The following is a 20,960-nucleotide window of genomic DNA, read 5'->3' on the forward strand; positions in this document are numbered from 1 at the left end:
CCCCTCCACCCCCAATTCATTATGCCTCAATTAACATATCAGCACGGCTGTCGCAAATCAATAGCGCGGCATGACACATGACGAATCTTTTCGGCTTAAAAAGCTAAACATCATTAATTCAAATCACCTGCTAAGGCCTTCGGGTGCTAAATGAGTTTACCAAAATGCCTCGCCGTTGAATTCAGACAAATGTTCCCTCTTTCTAATCACAAGACCACTTTGGTTAAGGGGGTGTTTGGGGGAAGAGGAGATGCAATAGTTTTCAACGACACCGTTTGTTTTTGGAGTCGTGTCAGGAGGCGAGTGACGACTAAACGTATAATCGTGCGGACTGAGAGTGGCGGCTCCATAATGGCAGGGTTTAAAGCAGCTTGGTGCTTTAAACGCCATGGGGGGCGGGGCAGAGACGATCGGGTGCTGTGGGTGTGCGAAGGGGAAAAGGTCAGCAAGACGGCTAGATAAACGCTGGTATGAGAGTGGGAAGATGAAGGGAACGGGGTGTGTGCATGTGTGTTCGTGTGTGAGAGTTCATGCATGCATGCGTATGTGTGTATGCGTGCATGCACAAGAGAGTGAGAGACAGAGAGAGAGAGAGAGAGAGAGAGTAAGACTGTGTGCCTTATGATTCATTCCTGACGAGGTGAAATTACTAGGCACTCACATCTTGCCCTTTGCTTCAGAAGAACAGACACCATATGAGGTCTAAATTATGCAAAGACGGAAGAGATAGTGAGTGTGCTCTAGAGCAGGTCTGGCCTGCCTGTGTGCAGGTGAGCCGAAGGTTCGAGCCAGGTGATCCCTGCGGTCGGGGCAGGAAGAAACCGGGCCGGTCCCATTCTGATCCACGACGGCAGGGCTCTCACTGTGTGAGGGCTCACTCACGCCCCTCAAGACACAAGCGTGTTTGAGATGCTTAGAAACATGTAATCATGTTGGGGGGGGTTTATGAGTATTTGTGGCTAAAAGCTGTTCCTGAGCTAAAAAGTACTTTCAGGTCATAATTCCACATCGGTAGTTGAAATGTGGGAGTGGGGGGAAGAAACACACACACCCACACCCACCCAACCAACAGCACCACCAGTGCCAATACTATGGACAATCTTTAATGGAGACCTGTGCAGTCCAACTCATGTGGTAGAAAGTCTCTCTGGCGTTTTTTAAAATTTTTTTAAGCCACATTGGGCACATGGACCAACGTTAGCCGTCTGATGCTCATACAATGCAAGTGGTGAAGGGTCACGCTGTGGTTGGCAGGCCGACGCTCCAGTGCGTATGCCTAGTCCCGCCCCTAACACCCACCCCCTCCCACGAGGAAAAGCCTCTTTAGCCGCTCTAATGGACGCTCTCCTGCCTCGCATCGTAGGCAACGCAAGGGCGCATGAATATTTGCTGCCGCGCCAGCCCATTAAATTGGTGGCGTCCGCCAGCGGACCGGCCGGCCTCGTTAGCATATTAATTTATGCAAAACCGGGATGCGGCCCTTAGGCTGAGGCCAGCTTTCCACTTTCCGCTTTCAGCTGTCTAGCTTGGCGTAGCCCCGAAAACCCAGCGGTGGCGGGACGCTTGTCATTCGTTCAGGCAGGACTACATGTTGAATTACATGAGGAGCTGCGTAGAAAAGTAAGTGTGATACCTGTTTGCAGGAGGTTGCTGAAAGCCTTGGGCATGGAAGGTCTAGACAATGCCGAACAGACCAATAGATACAGAGCTGTCTTTGGCTGAGGCAGCGGGGGAGAGAGGGGACATAATACAGACAGACAGCCAGTAAAAATGAGAGAGAGAAAAGCAGGGGGGGGGTGTGTTTGGGGTGTGTGACTTTCCAAGTCAGTGTCTCTGTACTGAAATACAGGAAAATCTAATGCATGAGTCACTATGAGACAAACGCAACTGTTTACAAAGGACTGTTGAAAGGGCTGACTTGACTGCACAGAAATCACTCACACACACACACACACACACACACACACACACACACAGATCAATCTCTGCTCTGTCCCTCACTTTCTCTCTCTTTAAAAAATCTTAGGCAATATGACTGGAGCAACAGCATCTCAAAAAAATTCCTTTTCAAAAATCAAACAAACAAAAATTCAATAAAACATTTTTCCCCTCTTCAAGTCCTATTGGCGGCGATCCGGTGCTGTGTCGCACACCCACATTTACAGTAAACAACAGGGCTTTCTGACACGCAAACAGACACAAACACCAATTAAAGCTGTGCTCCGGTCGCCCGGGAGAGGGGCGCGGGAAAGAGGCAGAGGGGGAGTCTGGTGAATGTCAGAGAGGGCCTGCACTGCCGTCGTCCTGAACCAGGAACCAAGTGCACAGTACACACACACTCACACAACCACCCACCCAGACATGCACACACTTAGGCGTGGGCATACACGTGTACGCACACACACACACACACACACACACACACACACACACACACACACACACACACACACACACTCACACAACCACCCACCCAGACATGCACACACTTAGGCATGGGCGTACACGTGTACACACACACACACACACACACACAAACACACACACACACACACACACACACACACAACACAGCTGCCTTAATACTAAGGAAGAGGAATTTCGCTCCTATCCCAAAACAAACAAGACATCACATTTCTTTCCACCACTCTGACTTTAACATGCCTGAATAGGGCATTCTTTCAGTCTGGAAAGCCAATCATGAGCGCCAAACCTTTCCAAACACAGTTGAATGAAATCAGCCAAAAGATAAATAAAAAACTGGGCTTTTTTTTTTTTGGGAAGCAAACTAATGGTTTTGGTCTTGCCCCTCCCTCCCCAGTTTGGACAATGACCGGGAGATGGCAGGGTTACTGTAGGGTTCGGCTCATTCTCTCTCTCGGTAACAACAGACCTAGAGTGGAGACCTATGAGTAAAATTCGGTTCAGTCTTGGCATAAACGAATGAACTTACAGCCCAATTATGTAATGCTATTTTTAATGGTCAATTCCTCTCCACGCTTTCAACCACCCTTGACTGTCCATTCTCTCCTGCAAGATCATGTTTCCTCTCTCTCCCCATCTCTCAGAGTCCCTCTCTCTCCCTATATCTCTCTACCCCTCTGTGCTGTGCTATTAATATCAATAACCCACAGATTCCATTTCCCTGGACAGAGAGCGAATGAAGAAGTGAAAGGGAAGGAGAGAAAAGGAGAGAGGGGGGGGAGAGAGAGAGAGAAAGAGAGACAGAAAAAAAAAAATCAGTCTCCCGTAACAAAAAGATGGATGTGTGCTCATCATAAAACTAGGACCTCATTGGACAAGAGAAGGGAGTCAACCACACTTTAGTTCGGTCAAATTTTAACACCGTTAGTTAAAGCAAAAGATTGGGAAAATGTGAGTAAGTAAGTGTTGCAGGGTGAGCCAAGATGTCCCTGCTCTGCCCACTGTTTGAACTGCACAGGCTCATACATACACACGCGCGCACGCACACACACACTCATGTGCACGCAACAAACGTCACTACAGTATGTCGGAAAGGCAGAGAGATCGGAAGATTTTAATGAGAAAGAGTGCATTAACTCACCCATGAAGGCGGGGCGGGATCTTATGGCTCGCACCCACCAATCTCCGCGCTCCCACAAAACTCCCCTGATCTCTGTGCACCTACAAAACTCTCCCTGATCTGTGCGTTGCCAGAAATATGGCCAGTGACACCATGGCACCACGCAGCACAGGTGATAGCAGTGCGTGAAGGACACACTTGCCCATACACTCACCCTCACCCTCTCTCTCTCTCATGTGCTCGCATGGGATGCCCCCCCCACTCCTTCTCCCCCTCTGTTCAGAGAGCCTGGAAGCACATGGTCTAAACGCAACAAAAGCCAGAGGCCGAGTGCAAGATTAAATATGCAGGAAGGGGGGGGGGCATCCCTTTGCATAAACACAAACACTCTGCAAATGACGCGCTGGCGCCGGTCAGGCCTCTGCTGGGCTGCTTCCTACCTGGCCTGCGTAGGCTGGGCCATACAAGCGTTAGCCATGCCCACTCCAACAGGTGGTCCCAGCCATGTGCCAATACTCACACAACCAGTGAATTAGTCAACCATTTCCTTTTTTTAAGCTTCCTTTTTAATTCGGGATGAGAACAGGCGCACGGGACCGTTTTTAGCTGTTAAGAGTAATCTCCGAACGATGGCTCGTGTGCTTGAGCTGTTGTCGCGGAAATGAAAAATTTCCGTCGTTTTAGGGTTAAGTCAAAGAAACTAGATGCCGTCATGTTTAGTTAGGTGCTCTTCCAAAAGCGTGGTGTAGCCGTTTTGAGGCAAGGCGCTGATGTTTGAGAACCCCGCGCCTTCAGACGTCTCCTGGAGGGGGAGAGGGAAGCACTCTGAGGGAAAGGTGAAAAGCAGGACCCACGTAATAATAGTGCGCTGTAAAAGACAGCTGATACCCCGTTTCCCCCAACTCTCTCTCTCTCTGGGAAGTGCCAGTCTTCCTGTCCGACGGAGAACACCAAGTCTAGCTCACTTTCTTAGACAACAACTGACGCGCTCAGTCGGCACCCATGTCAACGGCAGAACTCATTCCACTAGAGCGGAGAGAGAGAGAGAGAGAGAGAGAGAGAGAGAGAGAGAGAGAGAGAGAGAGAGAGATGGGAAAGAAAACGCAAGATAGTGAGAAAAGCAGGGTGGGGAAAGAAGCAAGAAGAGAAAAGAGTAACAGAGAGACAGAGCAAGAGATGGAGTGCAAGAGAATGTGTGTGTGTGTGTGTGTGTGTGTGTGTGTGAATGAGAGAGAGAGAGAGAGAGAGAGAGAGAGACAGAGACAGTCAGACAGGACCTCCTGAAAATAAACAGGGTGTTTCGTTTCAAAGGCCGGGGGCGCGGGGGATGGGACACAGGCATTCCATTGTTCAAGCCAATTATTGGAAGAAAATAATAACAACAGATGGTCCCAGAAAGGCCAAAGAAGTGAGCGGAGAGGAGCTGGAGAACAGATGATGAAATGTGAGAGAGAGCACAGGCTAGGTGGAGGTGGGCGGGGGGTCGGGTGGGGACACAGGTCTGACTCCAGCATCATCGAGCTCCTTACGCCAGATGTGGTACATAACACTTCCACACATGCTCTGCCTGGTTCTCACCCTCACTCCTGGCTACGCTGGACAAATGTGCCCCTCAACATCCCCTTGATGCCCCCCCAAAGCATGTCCCAGGGCCGAGACCCTGTCCTCCTCCCCTCGTTTTCCAATCTTAAGCTGATAGCAACGTGATGACTGGAGAAACCAGCCCTCTGAAGTGGCAGGGCAAACGAGGGATGCTCCTTTTGGTGCTTCTTGCTCTAGGACCAAGAGGTCCACCACACAAGATCATCAGAATGTTTTGCTATTAACAAATGAACATGTAGAGTGGCTCCAAAATTGAGGAGGGAGCAGAAAGTGGCAGGGTGGACAGAAAAGCTGGGGCGGACACGTTCAACATCCTGTTACTTGTTTTTGAATAAAAATATATGCTTCACAACCACAAAAGTGCAAAAAGTGGTGGGGTTTTTTTGGTTTTTTTTTCCATCTGCATATTGCAGATTTTCATCACAGAGCTGTAGGGCCAAGTCACGTAGTGCTAAAGGAAGCCCAAGGATTCTGCAGTTTGGTGCTCAGTTGACAGCCAGAATATTATATATGGTTATGGGCTCATCAGTCTAAAACAAAATGTGTTCTCAGCGTGCCCCTGCCAGTTTGGGGAGCGAGACGCAAGGGAGAGACTCTTCAGAGAGAGACACAAAAGGTCTGCCAGAGAAGGTTTTCGTTTCATTAACCCAAGACTAAAGCGTAATTATCTCCCAATGGACATTAAAATCACCAGCACTGGGCTAACACAACAGAAAATACTTTCCTCTTAGTTTGTCTAGGCCGATCCTGTCTGTCTCTCCTTTGTTCCCCTCTCTTCATCTCTTCTCCCTCTCTTTTTTACTGTTATTTTTTCTCTCCTCCCTTAGATAAGATTAGACAATCAAATAATGGCAGATCATTGTGGTATCAAAAGGAAAATGCAACACTGAGGATTGTGTCCATTGTATTGCTTGAAACACTTTTAAAAGACTTTTATCTACCCTTATATGCTCACTGTATTCAGGGAAGTGGTTTTCTTCACAAATTTGTGCCATGGGCTCCCTCCCTCTCTCTCTCGCTCTCTGAGGGCGTGCAGAGTGGTGACTAGTATTAGTCTCTAACCGCTCCTACAGTCAGTTGAGAACGAGAGTAATTAAGTGTGTTGAGAGACCAAATCAGGTTCAATGCAAACAGAAGGTTTTCCAAGCGCGTGTAAGTTCCAACGGTTAACAACTACGAGAGCGTGTGTGACGCTACCCCCCTCAGATGACAAATTCCCTCAAGGGTTTGGCGCAAAGCAACGAAAAAGCCCTCGATTTAATTAGCTTATAAAAATAATTGCCATTAGCACAAGCCTGCATGGGGAAAAAAAAAAAAAAAAACGGTTAGGTGCACTAGAGTAAGAGAGAGGACAAAATGTCTCACTTTTGGAACCAGGATGAAGACAAAGAAGTAGAGAACAAGAGAAGCTTTTGGGCCAAACTCATGTATTGTGCTTCGACACTGAGGTCGAGTTAATTAGACTATTGTCATTTTAATCAGGCCAGAGTCTCTGTCAGCCCTTCCTCAAAGAGTCGGCATGCGTTTTAAACTCCACGCTTAAAGCCCCTTAAAGGGGGCTCCGAGACACACTCGGTGTGTGCGTCTGTGTGGACATGTGGGTGTGTGTGTTTCCGAGGCCCTGCTCAGCTAATGAGTCACACCATGGAAACAAAGCCCCTAAAGTCTCACCAGCAGAAACCCCTCTCCATCTCCATGCTCAATTCTCTGTTCATCTGAAAATAATTTAAATATCACATATTTGAAATCATTTGCTTCTCCCTGGCTATCTAATGCTGAATAGCGAGTCTTTCATGTTGCCTTTCATCATTTTAAACCAGCATTAAAATTCAGTAATATCATTTAACGTGACCATATTTATTACAGGGACTATCATTTTAGCTGAAGCAATGTATTGTTTTCGGATGACTATGAATATTTAATTTTGGGAATGTATTGTTATGCCAAAACAAAATATGCACTCAACCTGTAGAGTATGGGAGATTAATAAATGCAGGCCACGCGTTTACTGGGAACAGCAAGACGAAATCCCTCAGACAACACGAATGAAACGCTTATAAAAGAGGTAGCACAACTATATACATGTACACATAAAAGCCTTCAGTATAAACTAAACAACCCAAAAGCCATGGTACAGATGTAAGTGCTGTTAAGAACCTTCTCTGTAAAATACTGTAAAGGAATTCATTCATTCATTCAATGTTTCATTCATTCCTTCATTCATTCCTCAGAAAAACTGCCATTGTAGCAGTACAAATGGTCGGACTGTTCACATCACTCTCAAAAATCTCATGTCCTTTCCCAAGCAAAGCTATTTTAATATTCAGCTAGAGAGAAAATCCTTAAAAGTTCCCTCATAGGGACTCCGAGACCTGAAAGAAGAAAAAAAAAATCATCCACATCCATTTTCAGATCTCTGGATCACTATGAAGACTAATATCTGCAGCCTAACTCAGGACTTGCCTCTGTATCTATTTATCAGACTGTTAACAGTTCCATCGGGTTAAACCCCCTCCCCAGCCATCAATATTTCAGACAGTGTTAATATTAATTTGATCAGAAATTAACATCACTTAATTATTCAAGGGATACAAATCAATTATTCAATGAAAAAGAATGACCAGCTGGTGAGAGTCAGAGACTTGGGGTGCTGAGTCCTTGATGTCAGAGAGGAAGATATATTTAGCCAAGGTGTATTCCATGAAATATTGTCCTACTAAGACCTACGAATATCTTATTAACAAAACAAAAACACAAAATGGACAACTATGTCATAATTTAATCTTCTGTGGGTAAATGACCTCATTCCCAATAAGATTCAAGAATGAATCTTTTAATTGTGGTGTGCATTTTACTAAGCAGTCTAGAAATAAATGGCAGTTTTGAGCATTGTAGTAGAAGGACAAAGCGAATCCTAAAATGTGCGCATCTCACACAGCTCCATTAGGGATTAACATGGATTAGAAATTAAGAACTGAGCATCTAATCTCTATGTCAGTCTCTGGACAGCTGCCTAGCTTCCTTCTGTGGGGACTCCTCACTTTCTAACACCCCAAGTATAATACTCTCCATTTATAAGTATCTTGTAGTAAATACATCCTGCAGACAGAAGGGTGTATTGTGCTCTCTCTTTTCTCACACAAATGAAAGTACTGTCCTGAATCAGGACTCTAAATCTCTGACACCACATTGCGACAACAGAAGTGTCTCTCATAAATTGACATAATAAGCCATTCCCCTCACATAAATTAATATCTGCTAGCCATCTAACATCTCCAAGCACAAAAGCGTTATGGCGTAACCCATTTTGAATCTTTGCTCAACCACATCTTTTTCATCGCATGATCAGAAATGACACCAATTTTTGTGCACAGTACCCCCCCCCCCCCCGCCTAAAAAAAATGAATATAGATATTTCATTCAGATGTAAAGTTGAGACAGATAACCAATTAATCAGGCAGCAGGACAATGACACTAGCTAAATTTAAACAGTGTCCTGTGCTGCTTTTTGCCTTTTAAATTATTCATTGCTTCACAGTTATTGCACAGCATACAGAACATAATTCAAATTAAAAAACCACTGATTCCTCCTAATTAGCACCTTGCCGGTACTCGCTCCACATCATTGATTGTTCAAGTAGTCTCTGTCTACAGCCACCCCTCTACTGCCCCCCACCCCCACCCCTCTATGTTCGGTTCTGCTCCTCTTCTCAGATCTTCTTGCAGCAGATGTTCTGACTCTTGTGGTAGTTCTCCAACGTTCTTGCTTTCCCTGCTCTCACTCGCTCCCTCTCTCCCTTCTCCTCCTTCTCCCAGTAAATCATCACTCCGTCTCTCAATTTATCCCCCTTTCCCCACCAGTCTCTTTTCTCTGCCTCCCTCCGTCGCTGTCAAACACACACACACACACACACACACACACACACACAAACACAAAGTTAAGAGGGGGACGGTCTATTTTCTTTAGATGCGACGTGTTTTACACTGTAAGAGAGGAGACTTTAAATAAACATCTGTCCCGTATGTCCACAATAGAGCCTATTGTGTTTAAAAGCAGATAGAAATGATGGGGTTGGGAGGGTCCTGGCCTGAGGCACGGAGCCTGGGGCACACAGAGCCAGCGCGTAACAGGTCCCAGCTCAAAAGTCAGGAAAAAAAGGGAAAAAAAACCAAAAAAAAACAAAAAAACAACCAAAAACTCTGCCTAGCAACATCCACATTTGAGCCAACATGTCATCTATATTTCAGAGTCCCCGGCCAAAAAAAAAAAAAAGTTACACAAAAACCTGGAAATATACATATGATACACAAATGACATGCACTAAAATGCTGATCACTCACATCCAATAAACTGGTCACTGGCGAGAGGAGAGCAGAGGATAAGCTGTTTTAAGAAACTTCCCGGGCGGAGAGGTCAGAGTCAGCAACACTCTGGCACTTCTTGGTCCCTGCTGCTAGCGCTGTGTTGTGTGGAGCCCTCGACAACAGCCGCCGTTTCCGCATCCAAGAACCTCACCACATCAACAAATAACAATGAATGCAAAGCAGCTCCATCAAATTGTTTCACGTCTGCATTTGAATATTTAAATATTTCACTTTAGATGGAGATATTTGCGCTCCATTTACATACCTGTGAGTTACACACTGCCCGATAGCTGTTTGCCCCAAAGCACACACACACACTCACACAACCACCCATACACTAATACAACACACATACCATGAAGGTGTTTAACATTAATTGTTCGCCTGTTACAGTCTGAATGTGGTGGTCAATTAAACCCTGTCGATTTCATCGAGTCCCAATCCAGACTTGGTGGAATGAGGTTTGACAGGACCACAGCGTTCCACCAAACCAAACCATTTCCACAGACTAACTGTGGCAAGTTGGCAAAAAAAAAAAAAAAACCTGTGGCAAGTCGCAAAAACAGAAGGGTCTCCCCCTCACACATTATGACAGCGTGTTATCTCCTGGAGAAATACGGCCAAAAACCACCACGAGTTGCTATGGTAGCCACTCACTTTGCTCTCAGGCCTGGCCCGGCCTTCCATCGCCACGCACTTCCGCCAGCACCTTGTTAAAATGATGGCAGCACATTTCCCCCCGTTTTTCAGTTAGAGGAGCCCACACGATTTGCTTATGGGGCCTGGAAGAGGTGGCCCGATTACATCACGGGCGTTAAGAGGAGGGCAGACCTATCGGCAGTGCTAGGTTAACGACCTCAGGTCCGCGGTTGGCCAAAGAAGCAGGCTTTGCATAGATATGGACGGTGTGAGAGAGGCTTTGATCTCTGGGCTCCGAGGGGGAAGACTTTGTCAGACAGCACTTGTATATAGTGCAATAGTTTATCTGAGTCAAGACACAATTACCAAGACACAAATGTCTCGCTCCTTAGGTCTTCATCAGTATGTTTATAACATTTGAAATCTCAACCCATGTATATGCAAAAGAGAGGCCACTCCATTGGACACGCCATCAAAACATTGCGGGTGTTTTACATCAGTATTCATACAACAAACATATCTACAGCATAATAAAAGGTGAGTTACATGTATACAGAGTTCAAGGAGGAAAAAGAAACATTTTTCATAATTGCATTCACATCAATAAACAAGTGCATAAATTTCACTGATAACGATAAAGAAGATCTTCAAGAATTGAGACTATGTACCATGATGTACCACTCTCTGAAAAAAGATGTTTCTCACAGCCCCCCCCCCCCCCCCCCCCCAATGATGGATTAACTATTTCCAAACCATAAAACAGAAAGAACTGGCATCGTGTCCCTCCCTATTAAAATGTCTCACCACAGGAGATTTCTCGTACCTATTCCAAACTATGGCTGTCTGCATCTTGCCTCAGTTACATGCTTACACAACTAAAACATTTAAAGTTGCTGTCTGAAACCTTCAAAGGAAGAGACATTTAGGTAAATCACACCTAAATTAAATGGTATTTTAGATTAGTGGGTTTTTTTTAATAAAAACTTTCTGGCGGGGGGGGGGGGGGGGGTGTCTTAGAAACACTGCTTAAAATGTGCCAATGTTGGTGAACTGTATTTTTCATAAATTGAGAGAGGAGGCTATATGTGGATACAACTGTAGGAGGGACTGGGCCATTAGTGTGTGGAGAATCATAGAGGAATCTAGCCCAATCTACTCTAGCCTGATCTTGAACTTGTCATTTAGTAGAGCATTTCTATATCCCCTGGGTCGAAATCACTGGCCAAACGTCTCAGCTTGTATGTTAAATGTCTCGTCATTGTCTTAAATACATCTCACACATAAAAGTTGAACTTAATAGAGGGTATTTAGATAAAATCTCCAAACTTAGTCAGATCATCCATATAAAAAATGTGTCAATGTATCTACACCATGACTTAATATACTGTTAAAAAAACAATTACTGAAATATATATAATGTTTGAATTTACCCCTAAATTAGGGTGACTGGTGATCCCATAGCTGTACCTCGAATCTGTAGATAAAATTTGTTACAAAACATAACAGTTTTCCCCATCAAGATTTCTCATGTAAGTGATACTAAGAATTCTGTGGGGGGAGATGTGGTCTATTGCGTTGTTAGTATCGTGAAGCCTCCAAACCCAGTGAATGAGGAATACCAGTGTACAGATTTGATACGTTCATTGTACATAATGGATCATCTCAGCCAGTGTTTTCACGTTCATTGAGTTTAATAAGGAAATCAGTAGTACCTGTAAGGAAGGAAGGTAATTGGTAAACTACCTCCTTGATGTGAAACTCAAGGTATTGAGTGAGAGGCTCTGTTAGCAACTGCTTGCCTGAAACAATGGGACACCATGGTGAATGTTCTGGATTTTGGTGAACCTTTTGGTAATGTATAGATAACAGGTCTTATGAGATGATACTGTTGCAGAAATGTATATGTATCCTCCTGTAATATCGAATCATTTAGGGATTTTTTTTTTTTTTATCTGAGGCCATTTCACCACCAAATTTAATTGTGGGATCAAATAACAACATCTTATATGAATATGGATCCGGCATGCCAGCAATAATCCTTCAAAGGGTAAGGGGAGTGGCCTGCTTACTTCATTTGTCTAGTAGTCTTAAAACAAAAGCAACAATCACAAAAATACTTTTTTTTAAAAAATGGAGCAGCACAAGTTAAGAAACTTCCGGAAGGAATCAACAGACTTCATTTGAGCCTTCTCAACTGCGGAGTGGCAGGGGCACGGCGAATCAGGAGCGCCGCAACGTGAAATACAAATGACTTAGCTCCTGGGATAAATGGTGCTTAGGAAAACCAAAAAAAAGTGGGAACTCCATCTGAGATGTGTAGAACATTCCACACCAAAGCTTCTTTCCAGTGCAGGCATGACAACAAGCAGTTAATTAAAGGCGATGGGAGCTGTTTATGCATTCGGTTTTCCTCTGGCTTGTAGTAGTTATAATGTGGACAGCTCCACATGTATCGGGCAGATCTGTGGGCAAGCTGCTTATGTTGATCTACACACACATGGGAGCGGGGAGAGGCGGAACAGAATATATGACCGGCCATGCCAGTGGCAAGCAAGTCAGAGACAGTGAGTGAAAGAATGTGCGTGTGTGAGAGGGGGAAGACAGAGAAAGAGAGGAAGACAGGAAGAGGGAGAGTGTGAGAGAAAGAGAGAGAGCAGAAGAGAGAGGAGGAGACAGAGAGAGAGAGAGAGGAGAGGGGTCCCAGTGCCGACACACATCTGTTGCCCGTCACCCCGGGGTTGTAAGTATCTGGGGGGCAGACGTGACCCTGAGCAACATGCGTCTCCTCCGCCTGCGTGTTTACAAACAGTGCCAGGGCATAAGCAGGACTGTCTGTGGCCACACAGGACCAGAGAAAAAAAATACACACAGGCAAAGGGGATACACAGGGTGAGAGAGGACAGATGGGACACTACCGATATGAAAATGGCTTAGACATCATTATCATCTGTGTGTGGGCTAAAAAGGGGAGAGAGCGAGAGTGAGAGAGAGTACCTGTATGAAATGTCAGAGTATTTTATATTACACCAAGAACTGCATACTGTGTGTGTGTGTGTGTGTGTGTGTGTGTGTGTGTGTGTGTGTGCATGCGTGCGCGCATGGCACACTTGAGTGTGTTCAATGGCTTCCCAAAACTTAGTAACTTTTCAGAACTTCCTAATGGAAAGCTTGTAGATGCACTAGGCCTGCCCCAGGGCTCCTTCTGCTGCTCATAATGCCTTAATACTGAACACAATTGAATTCCATCAAGCCATTTAAGCAAAGACTTTCCTTTTCCCCCCACACAGCGCGATGAATCCAGTTCCCTTATTCTCCGGACTGTTCCAAGTGATGAAGACCAATTCTAAGTTACGGAAAGGCTTTTAAACCATGAACGTGATTTTAAAGATCCCACACTTCCCAGGACTCGCAGTGACTATGAAAACCACTTCCAATTAAGTCAAATGGACACGGCTGAGAAGCAGGAACATCCACCACGACCTTATCAGCGTAATGGACATAAATGTAGTGGGGGTTAAGATGACATTTCACTAGCATTTCACGCCTCCATACTTATTTTTTAAAAAGCCACACAGAGCACCACCTCTCCGAGTTCTCCGCTGGTGGTAATGCCCAGCCCTGGAAACGCTCATATTTTCCACTAGAGCTCCAAAGAACCACAAATAATTACAATTTAGGATTAATTCACATCCAGTGGGAAGGATTATTGTATTACAACTCATCTGAAAGTTAAGGGAGGTTCAAAGCCACACTGCACTGCCTCCACCACCCTCCTGTTGATTATGTTTAATTCATACGCCCAAACAAGGATCTGAGCCGAGAGTCACCATATTGACTTTCAAATCAGTGATCTTTGAACCAACACAAAATTGTGCAGTTGGAAAAATGACAAAAGATTGATTTCCATAAGTTTCATAAACACAACTGACTATGTAAATATGGTTAATTTCTTTATGGGGGTGAGAGGAGGGGGAGAGGAAGTGGCCAAGTGACTTATTTGCATGGTCAAATGACATCATTTACATTCATATTTTCCATTTACTATCAATCTGTTATGTACACAGCTCTGCAAGTATGCCTGGATGGTAGAGTCACACTCTCCCCGTTTTTTCCTCTTTCTCTCTTCTTCTTCTGTTGTTGTTGTTCTTTGCAAGGGTTGCAGTGTGACAGGGGAACAGACGAAGTTTCACGGTGCGTTCACCGCACGAGAACCCACAACCCTTGTATGCGGCTGTATAAACACTATAATGAACACCTCTCATCCTGCCATACATTAAACCTGTCCAAATAACTGGATTTAACCAAGAAAAAAAAAAAACATCTAAAACGTTTCCGTGGGAAGATTACACGTTATCAGCTTCTCCCTCCTTTTCATTTTTATTTTTTTTTTACCCCGGCAATCTACCGTTCGCAACGACGAGCTCCCGCAGCAGTCACGCTGGCTGGCGAATACCGGCCGCGAGGCGTCGAGGAATTCGCAGTGGTTCGAGACTGCCGTAGCGTAGCGGGCCCGTGTGCGCACTTCCTTTCGTACGCGCCACACACGCGCTTTGACTAACCCGCGGCCCTGTTTCACAGGAGGTGACGAAGGGCGCCCATAATGAGTCGCGAATTCAAGAGTAAGAAATATCACGATGAGAAACGCTTTCAGTGCAAGGTTAAAAGGTCTGAGAATTGAGCAAGGTATTTACATGCCATATTCTTCTTAAAAACCTTAAAACGAATGGAATGCTGTAGTTTTTAGCATTACTCAGAAAGCAACTGGCATTCTACATAACATGTAGAATGCTCAAAATATTGTAATATTCTTGCTGTTAAAATATTTAAATAATATTGGCTTTGACATATTACACAATCTCAGAACAGGTTTCTTTCTGATCCGACTCATATTTGCTAAATGCTTAACAATTTAATAATAATAAATCGATCTACTTAGAACGCAGTTGAAAGTACATATACTAACATGGTGAAACCATACCCTTTATAGGGCAGAATCACAATGTATTCTCTGTGTCACACAGTGCTGAGTGGTGCAAAAAAATGCTGTGTGCTTGTGCACGTGTGTGTGCGTGCGCACGCACCCGTGTGCGTGTCTAACTGAAGGTCATATACAGTAAGAGCATTTACAGTACACAAGAGGCTTTAAACATGGTTTGATGTGGTGTCTTTTCAGGGTCATTGTATGTTTATCTCGTGTTTACACACTACACAGGACACACGCTGGCAAGTCATGGGTCAAGAGTCAGCTACAGGAAGGCAATAAAGACCACAAATCTAGGTATTCCACTTCAGAGCTGAGCCAGGAACAGCAGAAGTGGAAAGGGGAGGGGCTGTGTGGCCTGGGGGAGGAGCTCACCTATGTACTGGGCCTGTCGGTTAGCTGTGTGCATGTTCGGTATGGTGTTTGAGAGTTAGCAGCATGCACATAGATGAACAATTCATGATCCTGAATTCACAGGAAGAGTGTAACACTTACTGTTCTTTAATCTCAGCATCCAAAAGGTCTCTGTTACTGCACTCTTCTGCCTATATGAGACATAGCAGAGGGGAGAGGGGTTAGAAACAAAGACTTCCAAAAGTCTCCCCATCATCTAAAATCAGTGATCCACTGGCTTGAACACATTTCACAAAATGCTTTGTGCTAATTATCCACCTATTGTCATGGCTTTATCTCTAGACAATCAAATTGAAAGGGGGGTTACAGAAAGAGAGAGAGCTCAAGAGAGAAAATGAGTAAGAGCGAGGGAGCACAAGAAAGAGAGACAGAGAGAGAGAGTTGGAGAAAGAGAGAGAGGGGTCACTTTGAACCAGTTGTTCATTAATGCAACATTAACCCGGTTCCTCCAAGCGTCTCTTCTGCTCCTTGTGTTTAAATATCGGGCTGTTCATATTTGGCATCTTGGAGGGGGCTAAATTCCCTTGATTAAACAAATAATAGCACATTCAAGAAAACTGTAATTGAGTTGAAATTGATTCATGCACGTGCTCTAATTGCATTTAAACACTCTTCGTCCCTAACCCTAGATTCCCGGCTCCTTAATTACTGGGCCTTTCAACACCACTCCCTCCGGAGGCAAAATGCAAAAATAAAAATAGTGCAAGTTTTATGGCACGTTAGAATGACCTATAAACTTTTTTTTTTTTTAATTCAGTATAAATGAAAGCTCAGCAGAGAATAGCCTGTGGGGGTGAGGGGGAGTGTGGAGGAGATCTGCTCTGATCTGCCTTGTGTTACGGACGTATGGGTTAACCTCCTGCCCGTGGAGGCCCCACTGTCACTCATCGCCCTCGCTGCTCTCTGCTCTTCTTGCTCTCACTTCTGTTCCACTCGCACCCTCCCACCGTCATGCAAACAGAGGGTAGCGAGAGAGACAGAAATGTGTTTCCTGAGCAGAGGGGAGAGGTGGGAATCGCACATCCTGGTGGGTGTGCAGGCTGGCATGCCATCGCAAAAGGTCCCTCTCCATGACACCACCCACAGCGTTCCCGCCCAGGTGGCAAAGAGTTCCTCGGGAGGGCAGTGTTGGCCAACTCCCGCAGGGCAGGCACTTGGGGGTAGGCTCTGTGTGTGTGTGTGTGTGTGTGTGTGTGTGTGTGTGTGTGTGTGTGTGTGTGTGTGTGTGTGTGTATATAGAGTACTGTAAACTAACTGGTCACTCTCCCCTGGCCATCCACCCGTGTTTCACCAGGGCGCTCACGTCATGTTAAACAGCATGATCAGCTATGTCCAAATAACCCCAAAAAGGCAAAATACTTCTGACTATAACCTTTCCATGCAATACAAATGACCTCCCTCACCCAGAACCTTTTGCCAACAGGGCAGCTCTCTCTTTCTTTCAAGGTTTGTGCTCCTGCCAAACAAAATGGCAGGACAGCGGCAGTGGCATTCAGTGCTTGTTCAAAAATACAAGCAGTTCGAAAGCGATTAGAGTCTTTATATTATTGTTGAGAGTGTGACACCAAAGAGGAAACCAGAACAATCAATTCAACTAAGTCCACCCCCCAACCCCTCCCTCTCTCCCGCTCGCTGAATTTAGAAACACTAATTAGTTTTGCTCTCATAAACCCAACCTGAAAATGGCCAATTAGATAGTGTGAAGTGGGAAACGTGCTATGGAACAGAATGCTTAAAGGGGACGAGGAAGGAAAAAAACCCTCATCATCCTTCAATTATGGCCTCTCATCCACTTCAACGAAAGAAGAAGAAGGGGAGAAAAGAGGAAAAAAAAATATAAAAGGTCTTTCGCACCCTTTTGCGATGAACATATGCTGCTCCTGTACTCAAAAGGCAAATCGGGAACCCAGCGGAAGGCCTGCCGAGCAGCCGAACAAACTGGAATGGCACAGTGTAAACGGAGCAGATCATAAAGCTACATCTGTAGGAGCCCGTGCTTGAAGACTCTTGGGTGCGCAGGGGTCAGTCGTGCTAACTGAGCCACCTGGCTGACCACAGCAGCAGCTGGGCTTTAGTAAGTACTAGCAAGGTCCAAAACAGCACTTCCTGCTGTCCAGCTGACTAAATCCTCCGTTCCGCTTCCTTTTTCGGGCCTTTTGGTGACGTCAGAATACTTTTTGTTTCTTCCCTAACCGGTACTGAAACTCAGTCCATTTCGGTTTCATTTTATGGCGAGCTTTTGTTTCCTTGCCAGGTGGTATGCTTCCATACTGAGAGACGTCATGTGAAATTAATGATAAACTTGCGCAAACTGGTCTTAGGGATTTTTTTTTTTTTTTAAACCACCCCCCCGCCACTTGTCCCAGGAGCCGAACCAGCCCGGTCCTTCATCAGCATCGATGAGAAGAATGATGGCCTGTCGGATGCTCCCCACGCCAGCCCCCTGCCCTCTACCAGCCTCAGCCAACTCCTGGGCTGGCCGAGGTGGTTTAGTAGGGGAAAAAAAAAAAAAATTAAAGAAAGCACAGGCAAACCAGCGAGTGGCAGCGTTTACCGGCGGTTAATTCTCAGACGCTGGGGTTGCCGCCAACGTCCTTGCCGCTCATGGCGGTGAGGCCAGCAGAGTTCACGCACACTGCAGCTCAGACCAGCGCTGAACATCTGCTCGTGAATGAGAGAGCTGCCCGCATCGAAGGAGAAGCGGGGCGGGGCGGGGGGGGGGGGGGGGGGTATGGGTGTGTGTTATGAAGCGCTGCAGCAGTGCCCACCTCACCAACCATAACACCTTGCACGTTTGCTTCAGCTTTGCGGCTGGCCTCTCGAGCTCGGCCCTGCGGAATTGCATTAAGGGAAGTTTGGAGCACGGATCTGACAGAACAGCTGTTGCTGGAAAGGGATGTGGTGCGTGAGGCGTGCACATGGTCCCGAGACCCGCCCTCTCGCTCACTCACTTTGTCCTTGAAGAAGGTTTGATGGTGGTGAGGATGGGGAGGGGGTGATGTCCAAGAACAGCCAGACCAAGTTTACACGATGAATCCAGAAGTAGTGGGCGAGATGACAATGGTATTAGAGCTTTCTTTCAAATTATGGCCGTAAGAGGAAGTTCCCCTTGAACCCTCATGGACAGCAGGTTAAAGGTCCCGGAGGAGTGAAGGCATTACAGGCCAACCGGCATCATGGAAGTTTCTTGCCATCCAAACAGAGTCGCAAAACTCGCGAGACAGGCGCCATGCCGTCATCACCAGCTCCTTGTTTCGTCCTCGGCTCACTGAACACATATACAGACACTTCGTAGCACTGCATTCAATGCAAGGCAGGGGCTTTTCTGTGGAAACAGTAGTTTTATGAGTAATTGTGCACGTTTAAGGAAGTGGTAAGTTTGAAATAAATTATTACACCATATTCAGCACTTTCACTTCTGTCTTGGTCCAAAATAGGTGAATTGTCAACATCCCATAAACCCTTGGGCCGGGTACATCGGGCTGGGTACAGAATGGGGAACAAAAGCCAAGCCAGTTTTAAGGACAGCTCCATGTTTGATGGAAGCCACTGCAGACATCAGCAAAAAGGGGTGGGGGGGGAGGGGAAGCATCGAACAGACATTACATGTCTGACTGAAGCACAAAAATACTTCCAGCTCATGAAGTAATGCGACGATACATTTCCAGGGATCGTTCAAAAGGACTAGCTCCTTGCCTTCATACAAATCTTCCGTCTTTGTGACATCACTTCCGGAAAAGTTCGGAGCAAACCTGGCACCGTCTGGCTCTGTTCAATTTACTTACGAGCATTTAAAATTCCCCACATGGTCCCAGAATGAAAATAACTTGAAAAACAACTTCAAACATCAAGCCATCTCACGAGCCCAAGCAACAAACCTAGCAGCTAGAGTTTTCAGAAACACTAATAACAAAGTACACGGCAGATAATATAGTTACTTTATTAAAAGTCAATCCCAAAATACATTTTAATAAGCAGCTTATCAGATATAGAGCAGCAGCCTATCTTATTAAGGCATCCAAAATGTGTCAACCTGGTTGGAGGGGAAAAGCAGAGACATCTACAGTAGCCTTGGTAAATATAGCTGCTTACTTTTAGCACAAGCATTGTTGACACATAATGCAATTTCACTGAGGACAGTGGAATGAAAGCACAGCAGGGTTAATAATATACTCTTAATGAGAATTCTCCCGTGATGCAGACCTTGGCGAGATAAAACATAATGCATGGCTTCCCTTCTCTCTTTTTTTTTGCTGAATAAAATAATTGTTACAGTTATTAAAGATGAATCTCATCAGAGGCGAAATGACAAAATAATTCATTACCAAAAGCCAGGCTTTAAATATCTGCAAATTAAATTTTCCTTGGAAAGTATTCGTCAAGATGAATGAGATGGTTATTTCACATAAATATTGGATTCAGTGTGCCCTTGGTAGACAAAAGAGTCCAAATGTCCATGTAAAAAAACTGAGTGAAAAGCGCTTAATCAATTATGGCAAAATTGCAAACAATTCTGGGTGACTGTTCACTATGCTCACTTTTAATTGCAGAGATGGCTTTAGTTGCAGATAACTGGCAGGGATTTAAAAATAAAAAAAACAAACAAATGAATGAATAAATGAATGATTGAATGAATGAATGAATTGATCCAAGATGTCCATCAATGAGAGCTGGCTCTAAGCCCTCATGCTGGATGAGAAAGGTGCAGAACTCTTTACATGAGTTATGATGTGTGGGCAGGGTTGTTCCTGTGTTAAAACTGTCAATGATGCACTGTCTCCTTCACGTTATATTTATATATTTTTGTGACATTTTCACAGATGGCGTATAATCTTTTTCTGTTTGCCCACCTTTCACACTCACTCTTACTCACAAGAGCGCACACACACACACACACACACACACACAGGCACACGCATACACAAGTATACGGAAGGACGGACATACGTCGGGGAGGAAATGCTTTGTTAAGATCACCGAGTCATACAGCGTGTGGGCTTGACTGTTCAGCTGCATTAGTGTCTGAAAGCCGAAGTTATTTAGACCCAATAATGCGCAAACACGTTGTTGGAGTGGAGGTCGCAGTGAAGCCATCTCCGCCTTAATAACATCAGCGCAAAGTCTGATGTTGTTTAGATCAATAAAGCCCCATTACAAGAACAGGCCTCAACACAGACAACCAGGGTATTGCCGCAATGATCCAACACTCTCTGGCATCTTGAAGCAGAGAAGCATCCTCTATTAAATAAAGAGGCCAATAGAAACTAACTTGTAAGCGATGCTACTTCAATAAGAGGAAAGTGCAAGTGATTGCGTGTGTTTAATACGTTTGAATAGAGTGGGTTAGTGTGGTTAGCACTGGCGTTCAAGCAGAGGGGTTTGTGGAAACTGGGGTGGCAATTGTGAAAGGCTTGA

General features: G+C 45.2%; 1 protein-coding gene across 7 annotated transcripts in view; it reads right to left on the reverse strand.

Moving 5' to 3' along the window:
- Positions 1–20,960, reverse strand: part of foxp1b (forkhead box P1b) — a 133,646-nt gene that overhangs the window by 94,094 nt on the left and 18,592 nt on the right. For 4 of the 7 annotated variants that reach the window (XR_014124571.1, XM_035524649.2, XM_081717830.1 and 1 more), the window contains one exon: positions 15,627–15,676. The exons of 1 other annotated variant lie outside the window; for it this stretch is intronic. Coding sequence is in view for 4 of the 6 variants with exons in the window: in XM_035524649.2 (XP_035380542.1) it covers positions 15,627–15,676 (50 nt within the window). In the remaining 2 variants the exon portion in view is untranslated. Of the gene's footprint in view, positions 1–3,565; positions 3,794–9,487; positions 9,658–15,626; positions 15,677–20,960 lie in introns of those variants that run through there. 2 more of the 7 variants (XM_035524656.2, XM_035524654.2) reach the window with 2 other exon arrangements.

The sequence above is a fragment of the Electrophorus electricus genome, chromosome 7, assembly GCF_041902795.1.
Source record: "Electrophorus electricus isolate QZ-2024a chromosome 7, ASM4190279v1, whole genome shotgun sequence".
Taxonomy (NCBI): domain Eukaryota; kingdom Metazoa; phylum Chordata; class Actinopteri; order Gymnotiformes; family Gymnotidae; genus Electrophorus; species Electrophorus electricus.